At 40.3% G+C, this 26,578-nt stretch overlaps 5 protein-coding genes and 1 pseudogene across 5 annotated transcripts; all 6 read right to left on the bottom strand.

The window, feature by feature from the left end:
* Positions 1 to 832: 832 nt before the first annotated feature.
* On the bottom strand, positions 833 to 2,138 carry LOC137132927 (trace amine-associated receptor 13c-like). Its single transcript, XM_067515958.1, has 2 exons — positions 1,969 to 2,138; positions 833 to 1,652 (listed from the first exon to the last, which is right to left on the bottom strand). The coding sequence occupies exons 1-2, from the start codon at positions 2,136 to 2,138 to the stop codon at positions 833 to 835; spliced, it is 990 nt and encodes a 329-aa protein (XP_067372059.1).
* A 3,800-nt stretch (positions 2,139 to 5,938) lies between these two features.
* On the bottom strand, positions 5,939 to 7,428 carry LOC137132926 (trace amine-associated receptor 13c-like). Its single transcript, XM_067515957.1, has 2 exons — positions 7,247 to 7,428; positions 5,939 to 6,758 (listed from the first exon to the last, which is right to left on the bottom strand). The coding sequence occupies exons 1-2, from the start codon at positions 7,426 to 7,428 to the stop codon at positions 5,939 to 5,941; spliced, it is 1,002 nt and encodes a 333-aa protein (XP_067372058.1).
* A 2,284-nt stretch (positions 7,429 to 9,712) lies between these two features.
* LOC137132925 (trace amine-associated receptor 13c-like) lies at positions 9,713 to 10,966 on the bottom strand. Its single transcript, XM_067515956.1, has 2 exons — positions 10,791 to 10,966; positions 9,713 to 10,532 (listed from the first exon to the last, which is right to left on the bottom strand). Exons 1-2 carry the CDS (start codon positions 10,964 to 10,966, stop codon positions 9,713 to 9,715), a joined length of 996 nt encoding a protein of 331 aa, XP_067372057.1.
* Positions 10,967 to 12,328: 1,362 nt separating this feature from the next.
* On the bottom strand, positions 12,329 to 16,518 carry LOC137132924 (trace amine-associated receptor 13c-like). Its single transcript, XM_067515955.1, has 7 exons — positions 16,346 to 16,518; positions 15,245 to 16,055; positions 13,937 to 14,041; positions 13,485 to 13,637; positions 13,015 to 13,167; positions 12,438 to 12,531; positions 12,329 to 12,354 (listed from the first exon to the last, which is right to left on the bottom strand). Exons 1-7 carry the CDS (start codon positions 16,516 to 16,518, stop codon positions 12,329 to 12,331), a joined length of 1,515 nt encoding a protein of 504 aa, XP_067372056.1.
* A 3,164-nt stretch (positions 16,519 to 19,682) lies between these two features.
* Positions 19,683 to 21,152, bottom strand: LOC137132527 (trace amine-associated receptor 13c-like). Its single transcript, XM_067515113.1, has 2 exons — positions 20,980 to 21,152; positions 19,683 to 20,502 (listed from the first exon to the last, which is right to left on the bottom strand). The coding sequence occupies exons 1-2, from the start codon at positions 21,150 to 21,152 to the stop codon at positions 19,683 to 19,685; spliced, it is 993 nt and encodes a 330-aa protein (XP_067371214.1).
* Positions 21,153 to 23,580: 2,428 nt separating this feature from the next.
* On the bottom strand, positions 23,581 to 25,075 carry LOC137132443 (trace amine-associated receptor 13c-like; annotated as a pseudogene).
* Between the last annotated feature and the right edge of the window lie 1,503 nt (positions 25,076 to 26,578).

Here is a 26,578-nt window from a genome sequence, read left to right as displayed (position 1 = left end):
GTCCTGCTCGGTACTTGATAAATATATTTTAATTACACAGTATATGAAACTGGTCGATTTAGTTTATACATTAGTAAATCACCAGCCAGTTTTCAACACCCATCCTTAGTCTTTACACATCACAGACTTAAAGCATTAGTTACTCTGATTATTTGCCAAATATAATTTTATTGGGGGAACTTGTGAAATTAGATTTGTACCTGTTAAACTGCAAGTTTTAGATGCTATTATTAATACTGAGTTCAATGCAATAGATCATTTGGAGGTCTAACAGAGAACTTCGCTCATTCGTCAGGTGTGTGCTCCTTCCCGACAGCCATAGACAGTCTACAAAGGGTATTGTACAAAGAGTGACACTGAAACTCTTCTTCTATGAAATACAGTTGTTTGTGCTCTGTGTGAAAAACAAGAATAAGACAGCTCTCACTACCTGGCCAATATCTAGTAGCAGTGGTCAATGTCACAACATGACATCCTGCAACTCAACACACCTTTGGATTCATGATGCGTGAACGTTCTGATCAGTCAGATGTAAGCAGGGTTATACCTGAGTTAATGTGAGTTACCAGACTCCATGAACAAATATAGAATTCAGAATACACATAGCTCACATACAAAAAAAAATGCAATAAAACTAAAATCTGTGATTTTTCATTTCATTTCACTTCAATTTTTATTTTAATCTTAAAAGTACAAAGATAATAATTTCCGTGTTTGCTCTTACCAACCTTGTTGTGCTTTGTAAATACGAGGAAAATTGCAATCTGTATATTATCCATTTTGTCTATTGCCTGTTTATGAAGATTTACTGTAAAACACACCACAGAGTCTACTACATTATGTTGGCATCACAAGAGTCCGGCTGCAGTATCTGAAGTGTAACAATAAGTTTAACAGATTTTCTAAACCAGGGGTACAAAAAAGCATAAATCAGTGGATTTAAACATGAGTTACAGTAAAGTATCCACACACCAAAACTTGAAAATGCCACAGTGGCTGATGTGTCCTGGGTCACGAGAGAGGGATAAAAATAAGGACAGAAACACATTAAAAACACGACCACGACAACACCGAGCGTTTTAGCTGCTTTTCTCTCAGATTTCTTGGCGATTCCACCAACTGAACCCTGGAGGGAGACAGCAGCAATATGAGACCTCATGGCTCGAGCCTGAGACACAGCCACCACAAACACTCTCATATACAGGACTATGATGACAGTGATGGGGGCAATAAATGTAAATACGACGTCTACAGCTCCTGATATGTAATTAAGTACACTAACACACTGTCCATAGCAGGAATAATATGTGTCTGCATGAAGCAGGAAGTCGTGCAGAATCAAACCATTATAAAAGGCACAACCAGCCCAACACAGACAGACACAGAATTTAACTCTTTGTGGTGTGACTTTAGTGGGGTAAGACAAAGGGTCAATGATGGCCACGTATCTGTCAATTGATATCAGCACCATGTTTCCTACCGAGGACGATGTGATAATAAAGTTAACATATCGAAATATTCTACATATAACACTCCCCCAATACCAGCAGCTCACTGTAAGGAGAATCCGAACCGGCATCAGCAGGAGGCCTACGAGGAAGTCTGAGACAGCCAGAGACAGGAGGAGGATGTTGGTAGAGGTTTGGAGCTGCCTGGAGAAAAACAATTTTATCAGAGAGATTATTTTACAAAAGATTAAGCAGTTTCATATACAACATTTGTTAAGATGGAAAACACTGTAGAATATGCCTGAAGTTTTTAAGTTAAGATTTGCTCCTGAAATGTCTGAATATGACATGAGATTTGAACATTAATAAGGAGAGAGCTAGAATTAACTGAGACAGTAAGAGTACTATTCAATTCAAGACAATGAGATGCTGTTTATTTAAATAAATAAAAAGCTTCTTGTGTGAAATGATGTATTTAAATCTCATTGTAAAAAGTTTTTAAAAAAGGTTTTCTTCATGCCTGAAGTGGGAGATGGAGACGATGACCAGCAGGTTGAGACTCATTGTGAGCAAAGAAAGGCAGGAAGGCAGGACGTAAAGAAACATGGTCCCAGCATGAGGCTGCACTGGCTTTTTGCAGGAGTTGTTGAGCTGTGGAAAACAGAGCTCAGCTCCTTGCAGCAACTCCATCATCTGAAAGAGAGAAAAGTAGAGAAGCTGTGGAGCTCTGGCAGCTTTCAGACCAGACTTTCTGTGATGAGGTTCATCTCGCTCCTCCTTCTTTTCCAAAATCCAACAAACTTGCTTCTATTCAGTGATGTAATTATGAACTATAGTTACAATGATCAGCAATTTACTTAAAGTGGCAGAATCTTAAACTATATTGAATATTAATGAAACCAAAGCAAAATAAATCAAATGCAGATTAAATAAGCCTTTTATTTTAGTATCAGTAAGTATGGAGCAACAAACAATTATTATTAGTGTGTGACGTTGTGCATACGCACACCAAACTAAATCAAATTAAAAGACCAGATCAGGTGGGGGAAATGCTCAACCGGGATCTGGGAAAGACAGGGGAGGCAAGTTAGTAACAGGTCTGTGCAGTACACAACTGGAGGCAGTGCAGAGGCGCGAGAAGAAGAAGAGGTGATTCCAAAATAAAAGTCCAGAGATGAAAGTGAAGCTGGGGACTGTGACATTGTGCTGTTAAAGGTGTTCAACAATACCTGAGGCTATGGCATAAACCTTTAGTTGTTCATAATAATAAAAACATATTTTTCTGGTCTTGAATACGAATGAAACTTCCCCCAGCTTTGTTTTTGTATTTTTCATTCGCAGGTGGCTACATATATTTATACATGTTTTCAACTACCTCCCTGAGCAGCTGAACTGAAATGCACAGCTTCTGCCCAACAAGTTAAAAGGGTCATTTGACCCCTCTACTCTCAGCTTTTTAGTCAGTTATAGAAAATAAAAATGGTGACTGCGACAAAACAGCAAGACTAAGAGTCTGTACTTGTAGAGTACTTGTATTAGTTTTCAATCTGAGAAAAAAGGTTTTATTAGGACATCCCTACTGCTTTCTAAATACTGTTTGTTAAAACTCCACCCAGTGAAAAAAATTGCAGCTACTTACAATCAGTTATAACTATTGTGTGATTAATCACAAGGACCGATAAGTGAGACAGCTGCAATGTGAGACCTCATGGCTCGAGCCTGAGACACAGCCACCACAAAGACTCTCACATATAGAACTATGATGACAGTGATGGGGCCAGTAAATGTTAATATGACATCTACAGCTCCTGCTAATTTATCAATCACTGCTACAAACTGTCCATAGCAGGAATAATATGCATCTGGATGTTTAAGGAAGCCATTCAGTAACACGCCGTTATAGATGACAGAACTGGTCCAACACAGACAGACACAGATTTTAACTCTTAGTTGTGTGACTTTAGTGGTGTAACACAAAGGGTCATGAATGGCCACATATCTGTCAACTGATATCAGCACCATGGTTCCTACCGAGGACGACGTGATAATAAAAGTGGCATATCGATATAATCCACACATGAAGCCCCCCCACAACCAGCAACTCCCTGTCAGGAGAATTCGACCAGGCATCAGCACCAGGCCAACGAGATAGTCGGTAACAGCCAGAGACAGGAGGAGGATGTTGGTAGGAGTGTGGAGCTGCCTGAAGAAAAAAAAAATAGCTGAGAAGGAAGCAGTTATGGTAATTCTAAATATATATTGTATTTAAAATACAAATCATGTCGGTATACAAAACACTATTTGTACTGTGAGTACACAGAATAGGAAACAGAATATGAAGCATATCATTAACCCAATCATTGATATTTGCATGTACGACCATATTAGTTATAGCAGTAGGACGGTTAATGACACTACTGTGAACAGAATCACTAGTAAACTGTACCCGACCATAGCATTATAAAAAACAGAATATGTAAATATATGTAATATGTCAAAATTTTCATCCATTAAATATCTTAATGCAACAATAACTTTACCATAACTCCTGAAATAAATCGAAATCATATATTCAGATTTTTATATTTATGCCTGAAGTGGGAGATTGAGATGATGACCAGCAGGTTCAATGCCACAGTGAGCAGAGAAATGCTGGAAATGAACATGGTGTCAGCACGATGCTGCAAAGGTTTTCTGCAGGAGTTGTTGAGATGTGGAAAGCAGAGTTCAGACCCTTTCAGGGACTCTGTGAGGAAGCTGTGAGGCTCGGGCAGCTTTCAGAATCGAGTTTCTATCACAGGGCTGGTGTATCGTCACCCCTTTCTCGCCACCTGTAACCAATTAACTTGCATGTATTCGGTGATGTAACAATAAGCCATTGTTCCAATAGCTATGCAGCAGGTTAACTGCACTTGCAGACTCCAAGATATATAGTTCTAACAAAAATAGAATCAACAGTAAATGAATTGTAGTTTAGTAATCTTTCTATTTCCTAAGTATGGAGTCCTACAACGAACTCCTTGTTCTGTTAAAGAAGACATCATCCTTTAGTCTCTCATACATTGCACAGTGTTTGATATTAAATCCTTCCACATTTCATTCTATTAGGGCGAAATTTTATTCAACTAATTTTATGTCGTTGAAATCTTGGTTACTGAGCTAAGTTGTGACTGTTAGCATAAACGAGGACCCGAGGGGAATTGACAAAAAAGGACGGCTTTATTTTGAGAACAATAATAAAAGAACAAAACTTCCCTCCTTCAAGGAGGACAGAAAAAACACAGGACAGGGGTCTGAAAATAGATAACAGTCGAGCTAGGGGAAGAGCAGACAACAGACATAGATAGTGGACCTAAAGATATGAAAAGAGCCTAATTGGGGGATCTAACGTAATAGAGCTTGTGGAAACTGAGAATGTAAACATAAATGAATAAAACTAAGGAATCTGTGTAAATGAGACGAGCTAAACTTGACACGACAGTGTAGAAACAACCAAGTAAACTGATTGTGCGAAAAACAGAACTACTGGGGGCAGGTTTTTACAAAACCAAAAGGTGTAAAACATTCAGGAAAATACAGCATTAGGTATTAACGTCAAACTAAAACGTACCAGCTTACAGAGGACAGTGAAGATTCGGTATAAGCAAAGAACAAACAGAGAAAAACATTGCTATTGACACAGGAAGGGACACGGGAACTAGGAGAGCAAGGGCCGAGCCTGAGACAGGAGCAGGGGAGATGTCGAGACTCAGGAACAGGAGTTGAGGAGAAGGGACCGGGACAGGAGCTGGCATGGGCTGAACCCAGGGCAGGAGCAGGAAATAGTTCAGCCGACTCAGATTCTTTGGGTGTGTGGGCATCACATGAAATATTTTACAAACTGACTGTTAGTGTGTTATTTGGGAAGTTTACTACATTTGCTCAATATCTGTCAACACATGTCTGATAAAAAAGTAAAATTCCACTAGCACAACCACATTACGTCACGTCTTTAGAGGCACTTCTGCTTTAACTGCTCGGCTTGATGTAAGCGGTTGACTATATGAGTTCCTGTGAGCCATCATTGTAAGTGCCCCCTAATGTGAGATACCACCGGCCTAATGTGAGATACCACCGACCAGCAATATGCAATAGATGTAAAGGTGTAATGGAGTCAGAGGTAGTGTACAGTGGTCACATCAATATAGAGTCAATCAAATATCCATGTCATTATTTCTATGCTTTGCATTTTAATTCTTATATCTGTGTATTATATACATTTTAAAAATTAATTTTAGTTAATTCTATTTTATTTAACCTTGACTTAACTACTCGAACATCTAGTGACATGATCTCCTCAAAACTGTCTTACTCTTAAAAAATCTTTGAAGGCGAGGTCATGTGGACATAATCCTTTTTTTATAACGGAGGTTTAAAACCCTGACAGTTGGTTGCTTTTCTTTTTTTTTTTTTACCAAAATGTCCTGTTACATACAGTACTACAGCCTCTACTACAGTATGTTTGCATCACTAGAGTCCTGCTGCAGTATCTGAAATGTAACAATGAGTTTTATTGATTTTCTGAACCACGGATAAAAAAACGCATAAATCAGTGGATTTAAACAGCTGTTACAGTAAAGTATCCAGACGCCAAAAACTGAAAATGTCACAGTGGCTGATGCGTCCTGGCTGAGAAGAGACGGATAGAAATAAGGACAGAAACACATTAAAAACACCACCACCACAACACCAAGAGTTTTAGCTGCTTTTCTCTCAGATTTCTTAGCGATTCCACCAACTGAACGCTGGAGGGAGACAGCTGCAATGTGAGACCTCATGGCTCGAGCCTGAGACACAGCCACCACAAAGACTCTCATATACAGAACTATGATGACAGTGATGGGGGCAATAAATGTTAACATGACATCTACAGTTCCTGCTATGTTACTTACAACAGCTAGACATTCTCCGTAGCAGGAATTATGTGTATCTGGGTGTTTCAGGAAATCATTCAATATCAAACCATTATAGGACACAGAACAGGCCCAACACAGGCCGACACAGAATTTAACTCTTTGTGGTGTGACTTTAGTGGGGTAACACAAAGGGTCATTGATGGCCACATATCTGTCAACTGATATCAGCACCATGTTTCCTACTGAGGACGATGTGATGATATATGATGCATATTGAAATAGTCCACATGCAAAACTCCCCATAAACCAGCAGCTCCCTATGAGGAGAATGCGAACCGGCATCAGCAGAAGGCCCACGAGGAAGTCTGAGACAGCCAGGGACAGGAGGAGGAGGTTGGTGGGGGTGTGGAGCTGCCTGGAGAAAAAGAAAATCATTACCTATGATGTTGTTGTAGGAAGCACTTGTGGAAAACCTGACAAAAACATATGCAACAGTGTCCCTAATGCAAAAAATGAATTAAGCCGTACACTATACAACAACAGTTTTACCCAGAGTTTGTAAATCACAATCTTGACACGTTTGATGATAGTATATATACATGATACGATACAAATGCAGAAAAGAGGTAGTAGGTTAGAGTAGGCAGCAGTTTGGATTTTAACATTCATGTGATTAACACAATTAATGACGATTACATAGAGAGTTGTTAGTCATAACATGGTTCTAATACTATGTAAACAAGTGCAGTATATTACAATGCAGTACTAATATTTAAAAAATATGTGTTAGTACAACATATCGCTCTTAATAACATATGTCAACATCTTTTGCCCTAAAGGAAACTTCTACAAAACCTTTCAGTATTAAACATAAATGTCATGCTTTTAATCTTATCTTCATGCCTGAAGTGGGAAATTGAGATGATGACCAGCAGGTTTAGAGCCACAGTGAGCGAAGAGATGCCGCAAAGCAGGACGTAAGTGAACATGGTCTCAGCGTGATGTTGCAATGGCATTTTGCAGGAGGTGTTGACGAGCTGTGGGAAGCACAGTTCCGCTTGGCCTGTTGTCTCCGTAATGGACATCCTGAGAAAATGACGGAAGCTGTGGAGCTCTGCCAGATTTCAGATGGGTGTGTTTTATTGTAACCCTGATAAATACGATCCTCCCTCATTCCCTCCCTTAACTTTCCCATAACAACAAATTTCTGTAGTATTACGTGAACTAGGTTTTTAGACACCTTAACTCTATTCAATGGAGAAATAGTAAATGAAGTGTACATTTAATCACAGATATATTTGGCTGTCAGTAAACACGGAACTCTATCTTCATATTACAATATGACAATGACTACAGTACATATGCTTTTTAAATGAAAGACTCTTGAAGTTATCCCACATTTCCTGGACAGTTTTTTTATCTCATTACATGTACCTGTGGAAATTATGACTAAACTAAAGTTTGGTTTCCTCAGACCACATAATCCATCGTTTAGCGGTTTCACATGCTCATCAGCAAACTGCAAGAGTGCTGCCCTTTGTCCAAAGGTAGGAAATGGCTTCCTGGGTCCTTTCTTCCCAAACAGTCCAAATATGTGCAGATTGTTTGACTGTCAAGATCTTACTTTTTAATCAGTGTCCTCTAAGGACTTTATCAAGCCTTGTTTGTTTGCTGATCTAACTGATTTTTACGTAGCTCTCAATCAAGCATCCTAGGGCGTTTTTTGGTTCTTTTTCTTGGTCTTCCACTTCTAAGAAGAGCCTTAGCATGCTCACATTACTTCAATTTCTGCATTATGGTCTTCACAGTCAGCACTGATATCCCTAAACAACAATGTGTTTATATCCATCTGCAGAGGTCTCCTGAGAGCTGTTTTCCCATTGTTTTCCCAAGCAAACAACGTGGACGTCCTCTGACTTCGTGGACAGCGTGGACCTCCTAACACAGTTGGTGCTACTTATAAAGCATCATGTGTACTAAAAATCACACTCTTGATTTCACATATTAAAGTTAAATACATAGAGTTTTTATAAAGGTGGATGCAAATCTTTGCACTGATGTACCTTTTTGTTTTTTTGTTTTTTGTTTTTATTATAACCCTGACCAATTTTGGTATTTCTACAACCCCAATTCTAAAAGAAGGTGGAGCGATATGTAAAACCTAAATAAAAAAAGATTGCAATGATTTGCAAGTATCATCAACCCACATTTTCTTCACAGTAGAACATAAACAATATGTCAGATCTTGAAACTGAGAAATTTTAACATTTCTTGGAAAATATTGGCTCATTTTGAAAGAGGGTGATGTTACCATGGTGCAGCATCCCCTCTTCTTTTAACAACTGTCTGTAAATGTCTGGGAAGTGAGGAGACCAGTTGCTGGAGTTTTAGGACAGGAATGTCGTCCCATTCTTGTCTGGTGCAGTATTCTAGCTGTTCATGTGTCCTGGGCCTTTGTAGTCACATTTCTTGTTTTATGATGCCGGACTCTTCTCCTGCGAGGCCACGCTGTTGTGATAGATGCAGGATGTGGTTTAGCATTGTCGTGCGGAAATATCCATGTCATGCAGTGAGGTCCTGCCCCAGCTATCAGTTATATTGGCTATGATGTTAATAGCTTTTTTAGCTCCACATTTTGCAGCGTCAGCTCCAAAATGGGTGGTGTGTCGTATTATCTTAATCTTCCCTCTCCACCAAGCAAACTTGGACAGACAGAGCAAAGACGTTGTTGTAATCCAACAATCCCTGTAAGGACTTGCCTCAAGGAGATCCAGTATACAAATTTCGCATTAATGACAGTGTCATTTTTAGGTGTGGATCACAGTGTGACTCGTGAGGAATGAACTCCACCTGATGCAAGACTGCCAGGGAATAATGGCTACGATAATTATTTAGAGGCCTCTGAAAATAATTCAGAGAAGGTCGTAGACAACGGTCGGAAAGAAAAGCCGTTTTTTTCTCACCTGTGCACCTGTTTATTTTACTATTGATTTTGAAATGTGCCCTTGTTTTTCCTGTTAGTCACATGCTGTCGTTTGTCCCTGGTAATCTTCACCAAGAAAAGCAAACTCTGTTCTCTGGTCTTTACACAACTCACACAAGTAACTTCCAGAAAAATTCCAGACCTACAATAAATGTAACTTGAGTGTATAAGGTTAAATTACAATTATCAGCCAATTATGAAGCAATGACAACATAAATCCACATCATGCTGAAATAATTTGTTCTTTATTTAAAAACCTGAAAACCCTGTCAGACGTTCTGTGCTGTGTAAATGTTAAAAAAAAGAACAGATCGCTCAGTCAGTTTGTGTTCCAACGTTATTTCTTTCGTAACTATTTTTTCCCTGTACTCACTCTGCATTCTCTATTACAGTACGTTTGCATCACAAGAGTCCGGCCGCAGTATCTGAAGTGTAACAATAAGTTTAATTGATTTTCTAAACCAGGGGTAAAAGTAAGCATAAATCAGTGGATTTAAAGAGGAGTTACAGTAAAGCATCCAAACACCAAAATCTGAAAATGCCAAACTGGCTGATGTGTCCTGGCTCACGAAAGATGGATAAAAATAAGGACAAAAACACATTAAAAACACAATAATAACAACACCAAGAGTTTTAGCTGCTTTTCTCTCAGATTTCTTAGCGATTCCACCAACTGAACCCTGGAGGGAGACAGCAGCAATGTGAGACCTCATGGCTCGAGCCTGAGACACAGCCACCACAAAGACTCTCATATACAGGACTATGATGACAGTGATGGGGCCAATAAATGTTAATATGACATCTACAGCTCCTGCTATGTTATTTAATAAAGGCATGCACTCTCCATAGCAGGATTGAAATGTATCTGCATGTATCAGGACATCCATCAGTATGACACCATTATAAAACACACAACAGGTCCAACACAGACAGACACAGATTTTACCTCTTTGTGTTGTGACTTTAGTGGTGTAACACAACGGGTCAATTATGGCCACGTATCTGTCAACTGATATCAGCACCATGTTTCCCACAGAGGAGGACGTAATTATAAAAGAGATATAGCGATATAATCCACATAAGAAGGTCCCCCAGAGCCAGCAGCCCCCTGTTAGGAGAATTTTAACCGGCATCACCAGGAGGCCAACAAGGAAATCTGAGACAGCCAGAGACAAGAGGAGGATGTTGGTGGGGGTGTGGAGCTGCCTAAAGAAAAGGAGAATCATTTCAGAATATTGATTATATTATTTACAAATCACCTGTGAAACATATGAAATGAATGGTTAAACAAAATATGTCAAGAAACTTTAGAATATGCAGTAATATTTTGAAATAACTAGGATAAATAACATATCACTAACACATTTAATGATGATTGCAAGAGTCATTAATTAAAGCAGTGAGAAGCTCTTATAAATACATTGTGTTCAATATTAAAAATGTTAGTCTAGTTTCTCTATATGCCTGAAGTGGGAGATAGAGACGATGACAAGCAGGTTGAAAGACACAGTGAGCGAAGAGATGCAGGAGAGCAGGATGTAAGTCAACATGGTCTCAGTGGGAGAATGAAACTGCTTTTTGCAGGAGGTGTTGACGAGCTGTGGAAAACAGAGTTCAGCTCCTTCCAGGGACCCCATCATCTGAGCGAAATAAGAGAAGATGTGGAGCTCTGAAAGCTTTCGGACCAGGGTTAACCATAATAAGGCTAATTCATGTTGCTCCTCCCTTTTTTCCCTGTGTAAAAAAAAAAAAACCTTTGCAGTGATGTAGAGTAATAAGGAACTACACTACAATGATGGACACCAATTATAAATGTCTACAATAATGTAATAAGTCTACATTTATTGTAGACTTATTACACTTTGTACGTTGTTATCTTTAAGTATGGAGCCCTTGGTTCAAATAAACTACATGTATGATTCATGTTCTGTCACAACCTTCGCCTGATCAGATCTCGACTATACTTTCTCTTTGGATCTCCCCATTTCCACCTGTCTACTCTTGGTTTTACTTCTCTCATAAGTCTTATTCATTTCGCCTGTTCGTCACTCTAACTACCCCGCTCGTCCTCAGTAACTCAGTCTTTAGAAAACCACAATGAAACAAATAATTCATAGATTTTCACAATCTCAATGACATAACAGTTCAGAACAGATATCTCTTGGGCTTTTGAACTTCTGCCATTTTTACCAAGTTAGATCTCTTTAATGCATATAATCTGGTTTTCATTTGAGAAGGGGAGAAGTTTACTTCCTGGTGAAAAACTGCTTTTAACCATTCTATTGGCCACTTTGACTTCCTGGTTATGCCCTTCAGGCTCACCAATGCTCCTACCTTCAATCAGAATTTGATCAATGATGTCTTAACAAATTTGTTTAGCTAGATGACATCCTGATCTTTGCCCACACTACGACAGAGCATGTAAATCATGCCTGAAGGGTACTTCAGTGTTTCCTACTAAACCACCTGTTATCAGGTTTAAGGAATTAGTGGGACCCAAAAAGGAGCAGAACACAGAGGAGTGAAAGACAAAAACGGTTTTATTGAGGGGGGGTTGTTTGAGGGAGGTGCCCGGAAAGCGGTGGGGCGATCAGAGCGAGAAAACAGCAGTCTTGGCCAAAGGGGTGCGGGAAAATTAAAGGCGGCTGGGAAAAAAACAGGGAGACAAGTACAGCAAGACCAACAAAGTAACAACAAAAACCCAAAAGGAACAAGGAAAAGTATCAACCAAAAATCCAGAGATGAAGGAAACTTAAACTCGGAATCTTCTGAATCCACTTCTAAACATATATTCCAACAAAGTTCTCAGTCAGTTATCAAAAGGTATAAAGTCACTTAATGGACAAAGAGTAAAAACAGGTGTCCTCGGAAGACTGCCGCCGGGCCAAGGCGGCAACCAAGAGTAACAAACTAAGCAAAACAAAAGACTCGGAAGAGTAAACGCAAAACTCCAAACTGGAGTGATAATACCAGGGAGAGTACTTAGATCAGATATTCACAGGTCATTTGGGGAGAACAGGAAGACGATCTGAAAGAGAGGGACAGGTGAAAAAGGCATATATAATGGAACTGAGAGATAAAACCAGGATCCAGAATAAATCGGGCCGGCACCCAGGAGGGCTCCAAGGGACCAGTCCACCAGATACTGGACACCCCGGCCTCTCCGTCGCGACCTCAACAGGCGGTTGACAGAGAAGGCCAGAGCCTGAGGGGAGACTGACAGAGACACCGAGCAGCCTAAAAAACTCTCTCCAGAATTTAGATATAAATTGGGGGCCACGGTCGGAGACAACGTCGCGGGGAAGGCCGTGGATTCTGAAAACGTGTCTGACGCGGGTTTTAGCAGTTTCTTTAGCTGTGGGTAGTGAAGGTAGGGGAATAAAATGGACCATTTTATAAAACCTGTCCAAAAATGTGAGGGTGACAGTGTTGCCCTAGGATGGAGGAAGACCGGTAACAAAATCCAAGGAGATATGTTACCAAGGGCAACCTGGGATGGGAAGAGGGTGCAACAACCCGCCTGGGGGCAGCGGCTGGTTTTGGCCTGAGCACAGTGTTGACAAGCTAAAACAAACTCCCTGACATCTTTGGCCACAGAGGGCCACCAGAACTGCCATTGCACCACAAACAGGGTACGAGAAATATCTGGGTGACAGAATAAACAGGAGGAATGACACCAGTCCAGGACCATAGAACAGAGTTGGCTGGGGACAAACAGAAACTCATTGGGGCAAGTGGAAGGAGTGGGGTTGTTGGCTTGGGCTCGGGACACTTTCCCCTCATTCTCTAGTTGGGTGAGGGCTATACGGGCGGAAGGTGGGAAAATGAATTCCAGTAGCTCCTGAGAAGGAGACGAGCTAAACAAACGGGAAAAAGCGTAAGCCTTGGTGTTTTTGTGGCCTGGGAGATAAGCTAAGGTGAAATGGAATCAACTAAATAAAAGAACGCAACGAGCCTGACAGGGATTAACCTCTTAGCGGTTTTAAGGTATTCCAAGTTTTGATGCTCAGTAAGGACCACAAAGGGGTGTTTGGCCCCTTCTAGCCAATGCCTCCATTCCTCCAGAGCTAATTTTACCGCGAGAAGTTCCCAATTACCCACATCATAATTTTGCTCCGCCTCGGAGAGACGGCGAGAGAAGAACGCACACGAGTGCACCTTAGAGTCTTCCCCAGAGCGCTGGGAAAGGACCACCCCCAACCCTATGTAAGAGGGGTCTACCTTCACGATAAACTGTTTACCAGGGTCTGGGAGAGAGCGAATGGAAGCGGCGGAGAACGTGTCTTTAAGCGTGAGAAAAAGCCTGATTGCCTGAGTGAGACCCAGAAAAAAGAGCTTTTGTAGGAGGTGAGTTTGTGGAGAGGTGCAGCAAGGGAACTATAGGTTTTAATAAAGCACATAAAAATTTGCAAAGCCTAGGAACCGTTGCAGCTGCTTGCGTGAACCGAGGATGCGCCAGTCCCTTACTGGACTTACCTTCCCGGGGTCCATCTCCACCCCGCCTTGTGAGACAATGACCCCAGGAAGGAGACGGAGGACAAGTGGAAAACGCACTTCTCAGTTTTAACAAATAGGTTGTTCCGGTATATGCGAGACAGCACCTTTCTTACGTGGGTGATGTGCTCAATCTCAGAGGTGGAGAAAATGAGGATAACATCTAGATAGGCGGCTGGGATCAGATATTCACAGGTCACTCGGAAAGAACAGGAAGCAATCTGACAGAGAGGGACAGGTGAAAGAGGCAGATATAGGGGAGTGTGGCTGATTAGGGACCAGAAAACAGAGCAGGGAGGACAGACTGCTGATCACCAGGGCAACAAGAGTCCGCCTCACAGCTGTGACACCTGTACATCAAAGCAGAAAAAGGCACATTCCATCTTTCCACCATCACTTTCTGGGGGTTCATCGTCTCGGTCGGCAGAATTGAGATGGATTGGCCTATTCCAGAAAACTGAAGACCGCTACAGTGCTTCCTTGGCTTTGCCATTTGCTACAGAAAATTTATCAAAACTTACAGTTCCATTGCCGCTCCTCCAATCCCATTTCACCTCAGCTTCAATCCTGACTCTCCCTGATTCCGAGACAGTTCATCGTTGAAGTGGACACATCATACTTAGGAGTAAAAGCTATTCTGTCACAGGAAAGAAGGAAGACCAGCAAATTCACCCCTGCAGTTATGACTGATTATTTCTGACTGGGTACACTAACACCAGTCAATCTTGCCTTTTTAGAGTGGCATCATTAGTTGGATGGAGCACAACACCCGTTTATTGTATTGACTGACCACAAAAACCTGGTATGTCTCAAAATGTCGAAGTGACTGAATCCTCCGCAGACTCATGTGCCCTCATTTAAATTTCATCATGTCCCACTGCGCTGGAAGCAAGAACAGTAAAGCAGACACACTTTTCCCCACCAAATACCCCAGAAACACAGGAAAACATTTTGTGACAAGATACAAAGTCAATTAAAATCAGTTAAGTTCTTAAAGCCAGCACATGATTGGATTGGATGAAGTGGTTGAGGTAAACACGTCATGATACGTCATGATCCAGTGTTAAAGAACAGTTGCAAACATGTAACTCTAATTAGAGAAAGGATCAGTGGTACTGTAGGTCAGTCATCAAAGACATCAAAACAACTCAGTATTAAGAGAAGTGCTACACTGAAATTTGAGAGACAAAGCCAATGTTAATGTAACATGAGTGTGTGAAGTGATAATATGAAAATCTGGGAATTAGTAAGCAATAAAGCCATAAAGCATAAATCCACATCATGCTGAAATAATGTGTTCTTTATTTAAAAGGCTGTAAACCCTGAGAGAGGTTTTGTACCAAACAAAATGAAGAGCAGATCACTAAGTTCAAGTTTCACATGTCCAGAGTCAAATATTTCCATTACAGGCTCTATTGCAGTACGTTGGCATCACAAGAGTCAGGCTGCAGTATCTGAAGTGTAACAATAAGTTTAATTGATTTTCTAAACCAGGGGTAGAAATAAGCATAAATCAGTGGATTTAAACAGCTGTTACAGTAAAGTATCCACACACCCATATCTGAAAATGCCAAGCTGGCTGATGTGTCCTGGCTCATGAAAGATGGATAGAAAGAAGGACAGAAACACATTAAAAACACAACCACAACAACACCAAGAGTTTTAGCTGCTTTTCTCTCAGATTTCTTAGCGATTCCACCAACTGAACCCTGGAGTGAGACAGCAGCAATGTGAGACCTCATGGCTCGAGCCTGAGACACAGCCACAACAAACACTCTCATATATAGAACTATGATGACAGTGATGGGGCCAATAAATGTCACTATGACATCTACAGCTCCTGCTATGTTATTTAATACAGGTACACACTCTCCATAACAAGAATAAAATGTATCAAGATCTATCAGGAGATCACGCAGTATGACACCATTATAAAAGACACAAGATGACCAACACAGACAGACACAGATTTTACCTCTTTGTGTTGTGACTTTAGTGGTGTAACACAGAGGGTCAATTATGGCCACGTATCTGTCAACTGATATCAGCACCATGTTTCCTACTGAAGAGGACGTAATGACAAAACCAATATAGCGATATAATCCACAAAAGAAGGTCCCCCAAAGCCAGCAGCCCCCTGTTAGGAGAATTTGAACCGGCATCACCAGGAGGCCAACAAGGAAGTCCGAGACAGCCAGAGACAAGAGGAGGATGTTGGTGGGGGTGTGGAGCTGCCTAAAGAAAAAGAGAATCATCTGAGAATTTTATTCATATTATTTATTAACGAGCTGTGGAAATAAACAAAATATGTCAAGAAACTTTAGAATATGCAGTAATATTTTAACAAGGAAAGTTAGTTAAAGCAGTGTAAGGGTACGAATGCTATGAAACAAATACTTTGCATTAGTACTTTACTATATCATAATAACTTAAATAGTGAATTTTCAAATTAAATATTGTGAATGAAAAACAAGTTGTTTAGTATTACAAATATTAATCTCATGCTTTAATGTTTTTCTTCATGCCTGAAGTGGGAGATAGAGATGATGACCAGCAGGTTGAGAGACACAGTGACTAAAGAAAGGCAAGACAGCAGGATGTAAGTGAACATGGTCTCAGCGTGAGGGTGAAACTGCTTTTTGCAGGAGGTGTTGACGAGCTGTGGAAAGCAGAGTTCGGCTCCTTGCAGAGACTCCATCATCTGAGCGAAAAGGAGAGAAGCTGTTCAGATCCGAGTTGACCGTGATAAAGTTAATGTGGCTCCTCCCTTTTTTCCCTTGACAGTGAAAGACAGCTTTGCAGTGATGCACGGTAATAGTAAACTATCTCACAATGACGGTGGCAAGTGAACTGAACTTATTTTTTTTGTAGGTTTGTTTTAAAATAGCAGCAATAAAAATGTAACTTTAATCGACTCTCTTTTATTGTCTGTAGGTTTGGAGCCTTTAGTAAAATCACACACTACATTTACCCCATTCTGCAACTTTTTTGATTGTGTTAGACATCAAACTCTAAATTGGCTCATAGATTGCTTCAGAGACTCTTATGATATCCCTTTGCTTTTATTTTTATGCTACGGCCTCATGGTACAATTGTTAAAAATCCTTTTTTTTTCATTAATGTATACTTGGTACCTTATGATGACAGAAAGTTAAATGTTTGCAAGTGAATCTAAAAGGAAAAACTGGAAAATCACACAAATATTCAGACTTTTTGCAACAGCACTAGAAATGGATCTAATTTTGCTTGATCATTGCTGAGATGTGGCACAATCAGGAATCTTCCAAGTGCTGGTCACCCAACCAAACTGAGCAACTAGTGAACAAGAGCTTTAATAAGAGAGATGACCATGAAGCTGATGTTCACTCTGACCGAGCTCCAGAGATCCTGTGTGGAGATGGGACAGAGTAGTAGTAGGAATATGATCTCTCTTCCAATCCAACTGTATTTATAAAGAACCTTAAAAACAGCAACGGTTACTCATGCTCCCTAACCCAAGTTTGCTCTACGCCAAGTTCCTGTAGCCACTCCAATTGACTCTGGGACTGACGCTGACTTTTTGACAGACACTTGGTTCATCAGCTCAAACATTATCTCACCCCATTACTTCAACCACTCCAGGTCTGTTTACTCAACAATCAGTTATTACCACAAGCACAGTTCAAGACTAAGCCCTTTCCCCAAGCCATTGCTAAGCATTTAGAAAGTCTGTTCCATGTCATTGATTCCACTCTTCATCAGTTGGTCCTCGGCATACCATGGTTAGAATTACATAACCCCCACATAGACTGATGAACCAGCAAGATTCTTGGATTCATGGGTGTGGGGCACCCCATGCTTAGCTTCATGCCTACACTCTGCTCAGAGTATGAAGGTGCCCTCTCAGTATCACGACCTCAAGGAGGCCTTTAACAAGTCCCGTGCCACCTCATTGCCCTCTCACAAAACATATGACTGTGCAATCGATCTGCTGTTCAGCGCTATGCTCCCTAGAGTTCACCTTTTCTCATTGTCAGGCCCAGAACATCAAGCCATGCCGAAACATATTACAGAGTCACTGGCTGTTGGCATTATCCGCCCGTCATCAGGGTTTTTCTTTGTGGGCGAGAAAGATGGCAGTTTAGGACCATGCATCAATTACCGGGGCCTCGATGAAATCAGTCAAGAACAGAAAACCAATCCCATTTATCTCTTCACCTTTTGAATTCCTCCAGGGCTCAACCATCTACACAAAGCTTGACCTACGCAAACCTTATCACCTGGTGACAATAAAGCAGGTTCACAAATAGAAGACTGCTTTCAACACGCCGGCTGGCCATTACGAATACCTGGTCATGCCCTTTGGACTGACCAATTCCCTGGCAGTTTTCCAGAATCTAGTCAACGATGTGTTGACTAGATATGAACAAATGTGAATACTGAACAAATATGTGTTTGTTTATCTTGATTATTGGAGTTCTTTTCACATCAGGGATTGGAAATCCACCACGGCTACCATCCACACACTCACTACCAGGCCTGCCTCTGTACTACTGGTCCAGACCAATATCTCTCCTCCCACCATTTCGTACTGTCTCTTCGCTGCATCTAAGGATCTGTCTACACTGCCAAGACCATATCCCACTCTTCCCCATAAGACCCCTGCCTTTCCTCCAGACTCAGCTCATCTTCCCACTCATTCTAACTGGAGTTCACCACCACCTAGTGAGTCAGAAGACTTATTACATCTTCATCCTGCTTTACCAACTATCTTTTATAATAAACTTATTGAACTGAGTTGTTGTGTTAAGCGCCTTATTAGGTGTAAACTAAAACCCGGTCCCTTCATAATAAGACACAAAACAAAATTTAAAACAGTAAAACACAATAAAAGACAACATCTGAAATTGAGTTAAATGCCAAGGTGAAATGTGCAAGGGCAACTTTGGGGCAATTTTGGGGGAGCAACTGAAAAAACGCGGTCACCTCAAAGCTTCCTCTTCGTCTTGGTTACAACTAAAAGTGAGTGATCTGCTAACCTAAGAGAGCGAGATGGAGTGTATGGCAGGAGGAGGTCAGACAGAAACTGTGGGGCGAGACCATGAAAACACAATAAATGAACTGATGCAAAAATCGGAGGAATGTGCTCTGATTTTTTTCATACAAGTTAAAAGCCGGGCAGCAGCATTTTGAACTAGCTGTAACTGAGCAAGTCACATCTGGCTAAGCCCAACATGAAGTGTGCTGCAGTAGTAATTTGTAATAAAAGCATTAATTCAAATCTCAAAGTGATGCTGAGAAGGAAAAGGTTTCGCTTTGCCCAGTTATCTCAAATTTAAAAAAGCTGAACATGCCCACTGACCTAATCTGTGCATCAAGTTTGAGATCACTGTCCAGTCTCACACCCTGGTTTGCTTCTGTAGATTTCAAATATTGATTTAAAAATCCCAGGTCAACCTGAACTGTGGAGGCCTCACTAGTGCCAAACAGCATGACCCCGATATTTTATCATTAAAGTGCAAAATATATATTAACATCAATGCTTTGATTTTAGACCCTTGAGGTTCTCCACATGTAAGAAGTGCTGCGTAGGACCATGCAGTTCCAACACGGACACAGAATCTTATTTCTGTATTATCCTACAAATGTGAGAGACAAAGCCAATATAAATATAACATGAGTGTGTGAAGTGATGTTATGATAACCAGGGAATTATTAGGCAATAAAGCATAAATCCACATCATGCTGGAATAATGTGTTCTTTATTTAAAGGGCTGTAAACCCTGACAAAGATTCTGTACCAAACAGAATAAAGAGCAGATCACTAAATTCCAGTTTCACATGTCTAGAGTCAAATATTTCCATTATTATTATTATCCATTATTACAGTACGTTGGCATCACAAGAGTCTGGCTGCAGTATCTGAAGTGTAACAATAAGTTTAATTGATTTTCTAAACCAGGGGTAGAAATAAGCATAAATCAGTGGATTTAAACAGCTGTTACAGTAAAGTATCCACACACCCATATCTGAAAATGCCAAGCTGGCTGATGTGTCCTGGCTCACGAAAGACGGATAAAAATAAGGACAGAAACACATTAAAAACACAACCACGACAACACCGAGAGTTTTAGCTGCTTTTCTCTCAGATTTCTTAGCGATTCCACCAACTGAACCCTGGAGTGAGACAGCAGCAATATGAGACCTCATGGCTCGAGCCTGAGACACAGCCACCACAAAGACTCTCATATATAGAACTATGATGACAGTGATGGGGCCAATAAATGTCACTATGACATCTACAGCTCCTGCTATGTTATTTAATACAGGTACACACTCTCCATAACAAGAATAAAATGTATCAAGATTTGTCAAGAGGTCACGCTGTATGACACCATTATAAAAGACACAAGATGACCAACACAGACAGACACAGATTTTACCTTTTTGTGTTGTGACCTTAGTGGTGTAAGAAAAAGGGTCAATTATGGCCACGTATCTGTCAACTGATATCAGCACCATGTTTCCTACTGAAGAGGACGTAATGACAAAAGAGATATATCGATATAACCCACATAAGAAGGTCCCCCAAAGCCAGCAGCCCCCTGTTAGGAGAATTTGAACCGGCATCACCAGGAGGCCAACAAGGAAATCTGAGACAGCCAGAGACAAGAGGAGGATGTTGGTGGGGGTGTGGAGCTGCCTAAAGAGAAAGAGAATCATCTGAGAGTTATTCATATTATATATAAAGCAGCTGAGGAAATCCTAAACATATAAAATGACTAGTTAAGCTGAATATGTTCAGACTGAGTAAACTGTAGAATACGCAACATTTGGAAATAATAGTAATAATAATAATGAAAGGATGTGCTCATCAAACGCCTGAACATGATCACAGATGTAGTACATGTACATGCTGTAGGTGAACAGAAGGTCAGAGTAGGTAGCAACTTGGATTTTAACATTCATATCATTAACACGTTTAATGACGATCACAAGGAAAGTTAGTTAAAGCCGTGTGAGGGTACGAATGCTATGAAACAAATACTTTGCATTAGTAGTTTATATATATATATATCATAATAACTTCATTAGTGAATTTTCAAATTAAAAATTGTGAATGAAAAAGTTGTTTAGTATTACAAATATTAATCTCATGCTTTAATGTTTTTCTTCATGCCTGAAGTGGGAGATAGAGATGATGACCAGCAGGTTGAGAGACACAGTGACTAAAGAAAGGCAAGACAGCAGGATGTAATTGAACATGGTCTCAGCGTGAGGGTGAAACTGCTTTTTGCAGGAGGTGTTGACGAGCTGTGGAAAGCAGAGTTCGGCTCCTTGCAGAGACTCCATCATCTGAGCGAAAAGGAGAGAAGCTGTTCAGATCCGAGTTGACCGTGATAAAGTTAATGTGGCTCCTCCCTTTTTTCCCTTGACAGTGAAAGACAGCTTTGCAGTGATGCACGGTAATAATAACCTATCTTAAAATGACGGTGGCAAGTGGACTGAACTTATTTTTTTTGTAGGTTTGTTTTAAAATAGCAGCAATAAAAATGTAACTTTAATCGACTCTCTTTTATTGTCTGTAGGTATGGAGCCTTTAGTAAAATCACAAACTACATTTACCCCAGGCTGCAACTGTTTTTGATTGTGTTAGACATCAAACTAAATTGGCTCATAGATTGCTTCAGAGACTCTTATGATATCCCTTTGCTTTATTTTTATGTTACAGCCTCATGGTACAATTGTTAAAATTCCTTTTGATACCTTATGATGACAGAGTTTTAGAAATGTTTCCAAGTAAATCACAATACTATTCAGACTTTTTGCAACAGGACTAAAAATTGATCTCATTTCTCTTTATCATTGCTGAAATGTGGGACAAGCAGGACTCTTCCAAGAGCTGGTCACCCAGCCAAACTGAGCAACTATTGGAGAAGGGCTTTAATAAGAGAGATGATCATGAACCTGATGGTCACTCTGACCAAGCTCCAGAGATCGTGTCTGGACATGGGACAGAGTTCAAGAATGACCACTATTACTGCAGCCCTGAACCTATCTGGGCTTTATGGCAAAGTGGCTAGAAAGAAGGCTCCCTCCAGTGCAAAGCACGTTAAATCCCACTTGAAGTTTGCAAAACTGAATGACTCTCACACTGCGAGGAACAAGATTCTCTGGTCTGATGAAACCAAAACTGAGCTGTTTGGTCTCAATACTAAATGTTATGTCTGAAGGAAACCAGGCACCACTCATCACTTCCCGACACCATCCTTACAGTGAAGCATTGTGATGGAAGCTTCTTGCTGTGGGGGTGTTTTCCAACAGCAGGACCTGGGACACTGGTCAGGGTTGAGGGTTGATTTTTAGGCCTTAATGCAATAATTTCAGTTTTGTCTGAATTTAGAAGCAGGAAATTACAGGATATTTTGTCGTTTAATCGTGCTTGAAGCTTGACTACTTGATTATTTCATCTGGTTTTATAGATAAATATAGCTGGGTGTCATCTGTGTAGCAAGGGAGATGTACTTACTGTTTCCTAATAATGTTGCCTAAAGGCAACATGTATGAACTGAAAACCATTGGTCTTAACACAAAACCCTGTGGAACTTTAGCTACATAATTGCTGTGCAACTGCATTTAGAAATAAATATTTATAATAAAAATAATAATTTTAATAATAAATTATACAATTGCAAATGTTTGAATCCCCCTGTATTAAAATCCTTTAATCCTTTGTATGTTCTCCCTTTGTCTTTATAACCACTTAAACTTCTTTGGGTACCACCTGAGCAGTGTATCCTTTCACTTGTAATTTTAGCCTATCCTGTGTGGCGTAACTGTTCCCAGTCTACCTAGGTATACAACCCTAAGCACTCTTCTTAAAATCCATCCACTCGGAAAGCCATCGTTAAACATTCGTATAATTTTTAAACCATTCCCAAGTTGACTTTGTTTTGGATCTTTGTCTTTTACAAGGATCCACTGTTCCTCTATTTATAGCTGATGGTAAAAAAATCTGCTAATGCATTCATTCTTCCTTCGACTCTATGCAGAGCTCCAGTGCTTGATGGAGACATACACCCCCAAAACTTCATTGAGACTCCACCATGTTTGCACCATGTTTCCTACTGAAGACGACGTAATGATAAAAGACATATATCTATATAATCCACATAAGAAGGTCCCCCAAAGTCAGCAGCCCCCTATTAGAAGAATTTGAACCGGCATCACCAGGAGACCAAAAAGGAAGTCAGAGACAGCCAGACACAGGGGGATGATATAATATGATATGTGAGCAGGATAAAACATTTTGTGACAGGAAACAAAGTCGATTCAAATCATAAAAGCTCGGTCGTCACAGGGGTTTGGATTTATTCTACAAATTGTGACGTCTGTACAGGTTGATGTGAACAGAGCATCTCTGGGGTTGATGTGAGTCATCTGGCACCAATGATGTAGAATAGTCATAAATAAAACAGAGATATATTAATCAAGTACAGTCTATAGATTATCAGACAAGTTCTAACTGGGAAACGTTAGAGCATTAATGTAAAAGTACAATGAATGTGCAAAGCCTCTAATGTTGTGGAATTGCCCGGAGGTTAGGAAATACAGAGTAGAATCAAACATCCACTTTGTGCTAGAATAATGTATTTTGTTTAGGAGGTTTAAAACCCTCAGAGAGGTTCTGTGCCAAACACTCAATAAAGAGGAGATTATTCAATTCCAGTTCTTTTGTTTCCTATTCTAAGATGTTCCCTTACACACTCTACAGGCTCTATTACAGTATATTTACATCACAAGAGTCCGGCCGCAGTATCTGCAGTGTAACAATATGTTTAACTGATTTTCTAAACCAGGGGTAGAAAAAAGCATAAATCAGTGGGTTTAAACAGGAGTTGGAGTAAAGCAGCCAGACTCCAAAAACTGAAAAAGCCACACTGGTTGACATGTCTTGGCCTGCAAGGGAGGAATAGAAAAAAGGACAGAAACACACCAAAAACACGACCACGACAACACCAAGAGTTTTAGCTGCTTTTCACTCAGATTTCTTAGCGATTCTACCAACTGAACCCTGGAGTGAGACAGCAGCAATGTGAGACCTCATGGCTCGAGCCTGAGACACAGCCACCACAAACACTCTCATATACAGGCCTATGATGACAGTGATGGGGCCAATAAATGTCACTATGACGTCCACAGCTCCTGTTATGTTATTTATTACAGCTACACACTCGCCATAGCAGGAATTATATATATCTGGATATTTCAGGAAATCATTTAGCATCACCCCATTGTAGGACACAGAACAGGTCCAACACAGACAGACACAGAATTTAACTTTTGTTGGTGTGACTTTAGTGGTGTAGGACAAAGGGTCATGAATGGCCACATATCTGTCCACTGATATCAGCACCATGTTTCCTACTGAGGACAATGTGATGATATATGACGCATACCCAAATAAGCCACAAACAAAGCTCCTAAAGCAGCAGCCCCCTGCTAGGATAATCCTTAATGGCATCAGCACAAGGCCCACGAGGAAGTCTGAGACAGCCAGGGACAGGAGGAGGAGGTTGGTGGGGGTGTGGAGCTGCCTGGAGAAAAAGAGAATAATATCAATGAAGAAAAGCTAAATAAAAAGTTTAACAAGTCTTTAATATAGATTTAAGCACCAAACATGTCTATAAAATATTTACTGTAGAATGTGCAGCGGCATTATCGTAACAAACATAACAACAGATATAGTACATGTACCCTGTTATATAATGTAAATACGCATTAAAGGATTAAGTAGGCAGCAGCTTAGAGTTCACCATTCATATCAGTGACACATTCAATATTATTGCATTGATTATAGTCGTTACTAACTAAATACATTGTAGCACTTGTTAATGTAAAATTTATGTTGTTATGCATAAACAGTTACAAAATGTTGTATCAAATGAAAAATTACTTGTGTAAATTGTTGTAAATGTTTAAATCACAAAATGATATGTACAAGTTTAACAACTGTGACTGTGTCACAAAGGCAACTGTTGCAAAAATGAAAAGTGCGATCAAAAACACAAATCTTATTTCAGCATATTAGTTTATCTTTGCCTAAAGTGGGAGATAGAGATGATGACCAGCAGGTTGAGAGACACAGTGACAAAAGAAAGGCAAGAAAGCAGGATGTAAGTGAACATGGTCTCAGTGGGAGGCTGGAACTGCTTTTTGCAGGAGGTGTTGACGAGCTGTGGAAAACACAGTTCGGCTCCTTCCAGAGACTCCATGCTCCTGAACTGAAAATGAGAGAAGCTACAGAGGTCGGCCAGCGTTCAGTGAAGTACTCTCCATAAAAAGGTTTCATATGCTCCACCCTTATTCCTGTAACCAAACAACACAAATTTAAGGCCAAGGGGGTGCAAATACTTTTAATGAGATATTACATAGTAATTAGAAGTACCACTTTAGATTCTCAAATTGAAGTACTAAGTACTTGGCAGAAAAGTGCAACTAGAGCTCCACTAACATAACAATGTATCATACTGTACTGAATTTGACACAGTTGATAATGCAAATGTGTAAACGACATTAAATTATTGTAACCAGCTGCACCACCACATGATAAATCTGAATGGATTCATTATAATGCATGTTGTTACCCTTTAACCACCGGCCCAGCAGTTTGATTTCCAGCTAGTCCTGTTCATGTCAAAGTGTTCCAGTCCTCACAAAACTGCTCAGACAAACTGTTAAACTGTCGTTTGTGTTGGAGTTTTTCCCATTGTGCTGGTTGGGCCAATGAATGGTTAATGACACACTGTTTTTTTGAGACCAAAGACAGATTGTGTCCCATTTAAGACACATGTAAGTCAATGTTGCTACTTTCATCATTGTTATTTAGTCCATTTTTACCTGAGCCTGTACCTGTATTTAGTATAAATAACAACTTTACCCTTTATAAACGATTTTTTCTAGTAACCTGCGAATACCAGTGGGCGCCTGACTTTGGTGTAGTACCCTGAGGAGGCCACAAGAAGGATACATAGCTCTATCTGGAACTTGATTAGTGAGAGGTCAGTAAGAGACAGCAAACATTGAATATCAAAGAGGTTGACGATATGGAGCCTAACAGATGGAGAAAATCAATCAGTATCTCCAGTTTGATTTTTAAGTTCATGAGACCATTTGAATGAGAACTTAGAACATGGCACCCACCTGTGAACACACTTCTCCCAACCAAGCCTTTAAAGTGCTGTGGCCATACAGATTCAGTCCCTCCTTCTCCACAGCAACCCAGACTTTCAAAGGTGGGTCATTTAAGGTGTACAAATGGTTTACCTGATATTAGTCGAAGGTTTATCATTAGATTTATAAGCTATTGTGTTAGCCTGACCCAAAAAAAAAAAAAAAAAAAACACCTAATCACTCTCTTGTTCCACCATCATGGGGCCACTGAGCTAAAGACTTATACTTGGGAGGTTTCCCAAGTATGGTCATGTAGGGACCAGATCAGAAACTGTTGTGGGAAGAAGTCAGTCAGCAAGAGTGAATGTATGCCTGGATGAGGGTAAAGGTGAATTTGTTGACCACTCTGCAGGCAAGTGTCAGCATTTAGAACATGGAGGAAGTGACTGAAGGCCAGCACAGAAATATCAACAGCTGGGTGATGTTTCCATTGTGGTTTAATTCTGCATGCTTGTAGACCTATTATTTTCATAAAGGTAGGGTTTGATATTCCTGAGGTTGTAATTGCAAACCTGCGTGCCCAAGAGATTGAAGAGATGTGATCA

Source organism: Channa argus, chromosome 9 (assembly GCF_033026475.1).
Source record: "Channa argus isolate prfri chromosome 9, Channa argus male v1.0, whole genome shotgun sequence".
Lineage (NCBI taxonomy): Eukaryota > Metazoa > Chordata > Actinopteri > Anabantiformes > Channidae > Channa > Channa argus.
Note: the sequence above shows the minus strand (reverse complement) of the source record. Positions and strands in the feature narration are given on the sequence as shown.

What these genes read in the sequence shown, in the direction of transcription:
- LOC137132924 (XM_067515955.1), bottom strand. Translation starts at nt 16,518, where the DNA reads ATGGAGTCTCTGCAAGGAGCCGAACTCTGCTTTCCACAGCTCGTCAAC. An exon ending in ATCTCTATCTCCCACTTCAG is followed by an intron (nt 16,056 to 16,345) that starts GCATGAAGAAAA and finishes CTTTTTCTTTAG; the next exon opens with GCAGCTCCACACCCCCACCA. An exon ending in CCAGCCAACTCTGTTCTATG is followed by an intron (nt 12,532 to 13,014) that starts GTCCTGGACTGG and finishes GTCTCCCCTCAG; the next exon opens with GCTCTGGCCTTCTCTGTCAA.
- LOC137132927 (XM_067515958.1), bottom strand. Translation starts at nt 2,138, where the DNA reads ATGGAGTTGCTGCAAGGAGCTGAGCTCTGTTTTCCACAGCTCAACAAC. An exon ending in GTCTCCATCTCCCACTTCAG is followed by an intron (nt 1,653 to 1,968) that starts GCATGAAGAAAA and finishes GTTTTTCTCCAG; the next exon opens with GCAGCTCCAAACCTCTACCA.
- LOC137132527 (XM_067515113.1), bottom strand. Translation starts at nt 21,152, where the DNA reads ATGGAGTCTCTGCAAGGAGCCGAACTCTGCTTTCCACAGCTCGTCAAC. An exon ending in ATCTCTATCTCCCACTTCAG is followed by an intron (nt 20,503 to 20,979) that starts GCATGAAGAAAA and finishes CTTTCTCTTTAG; the next exon opens with GCAGCTCCACACCCCCACCA.
- LOC137132925 (XM_067515956.1), bottom strand. Translation starts at nt 10,966, where the DNA reads ATGATGGGGTCCCTGGAAGGAGCTGAACTCTGTTTTCCACAGCTCGTC. An exon ending in GTCTCTATCTCCCACTTCAG is followed by an intron (nt 10,533 to 10,790) that starts GCATATAGAGAA and finishes CCTTTTCTTTAG; the next exon opens with GCAGCTCCACACCCCCACCA.
- LOC137132926 (XM_067515957.1), bottom strand. Translation starts at nt 7,428, where the DNA reads ATGTCCATTACGGAGACAACAGGCCAAGCGGAACTGTGCTTCCCACAG. An exon ending in ATCTCAATTTCCCACTTCAG is followed by an intron (nt 6,759 to 7,246) that starts GCATGAAGATAA and finishes CTTTTTCTCCAG; the next exon opens with GCAGCTCCACACCCCCACCA.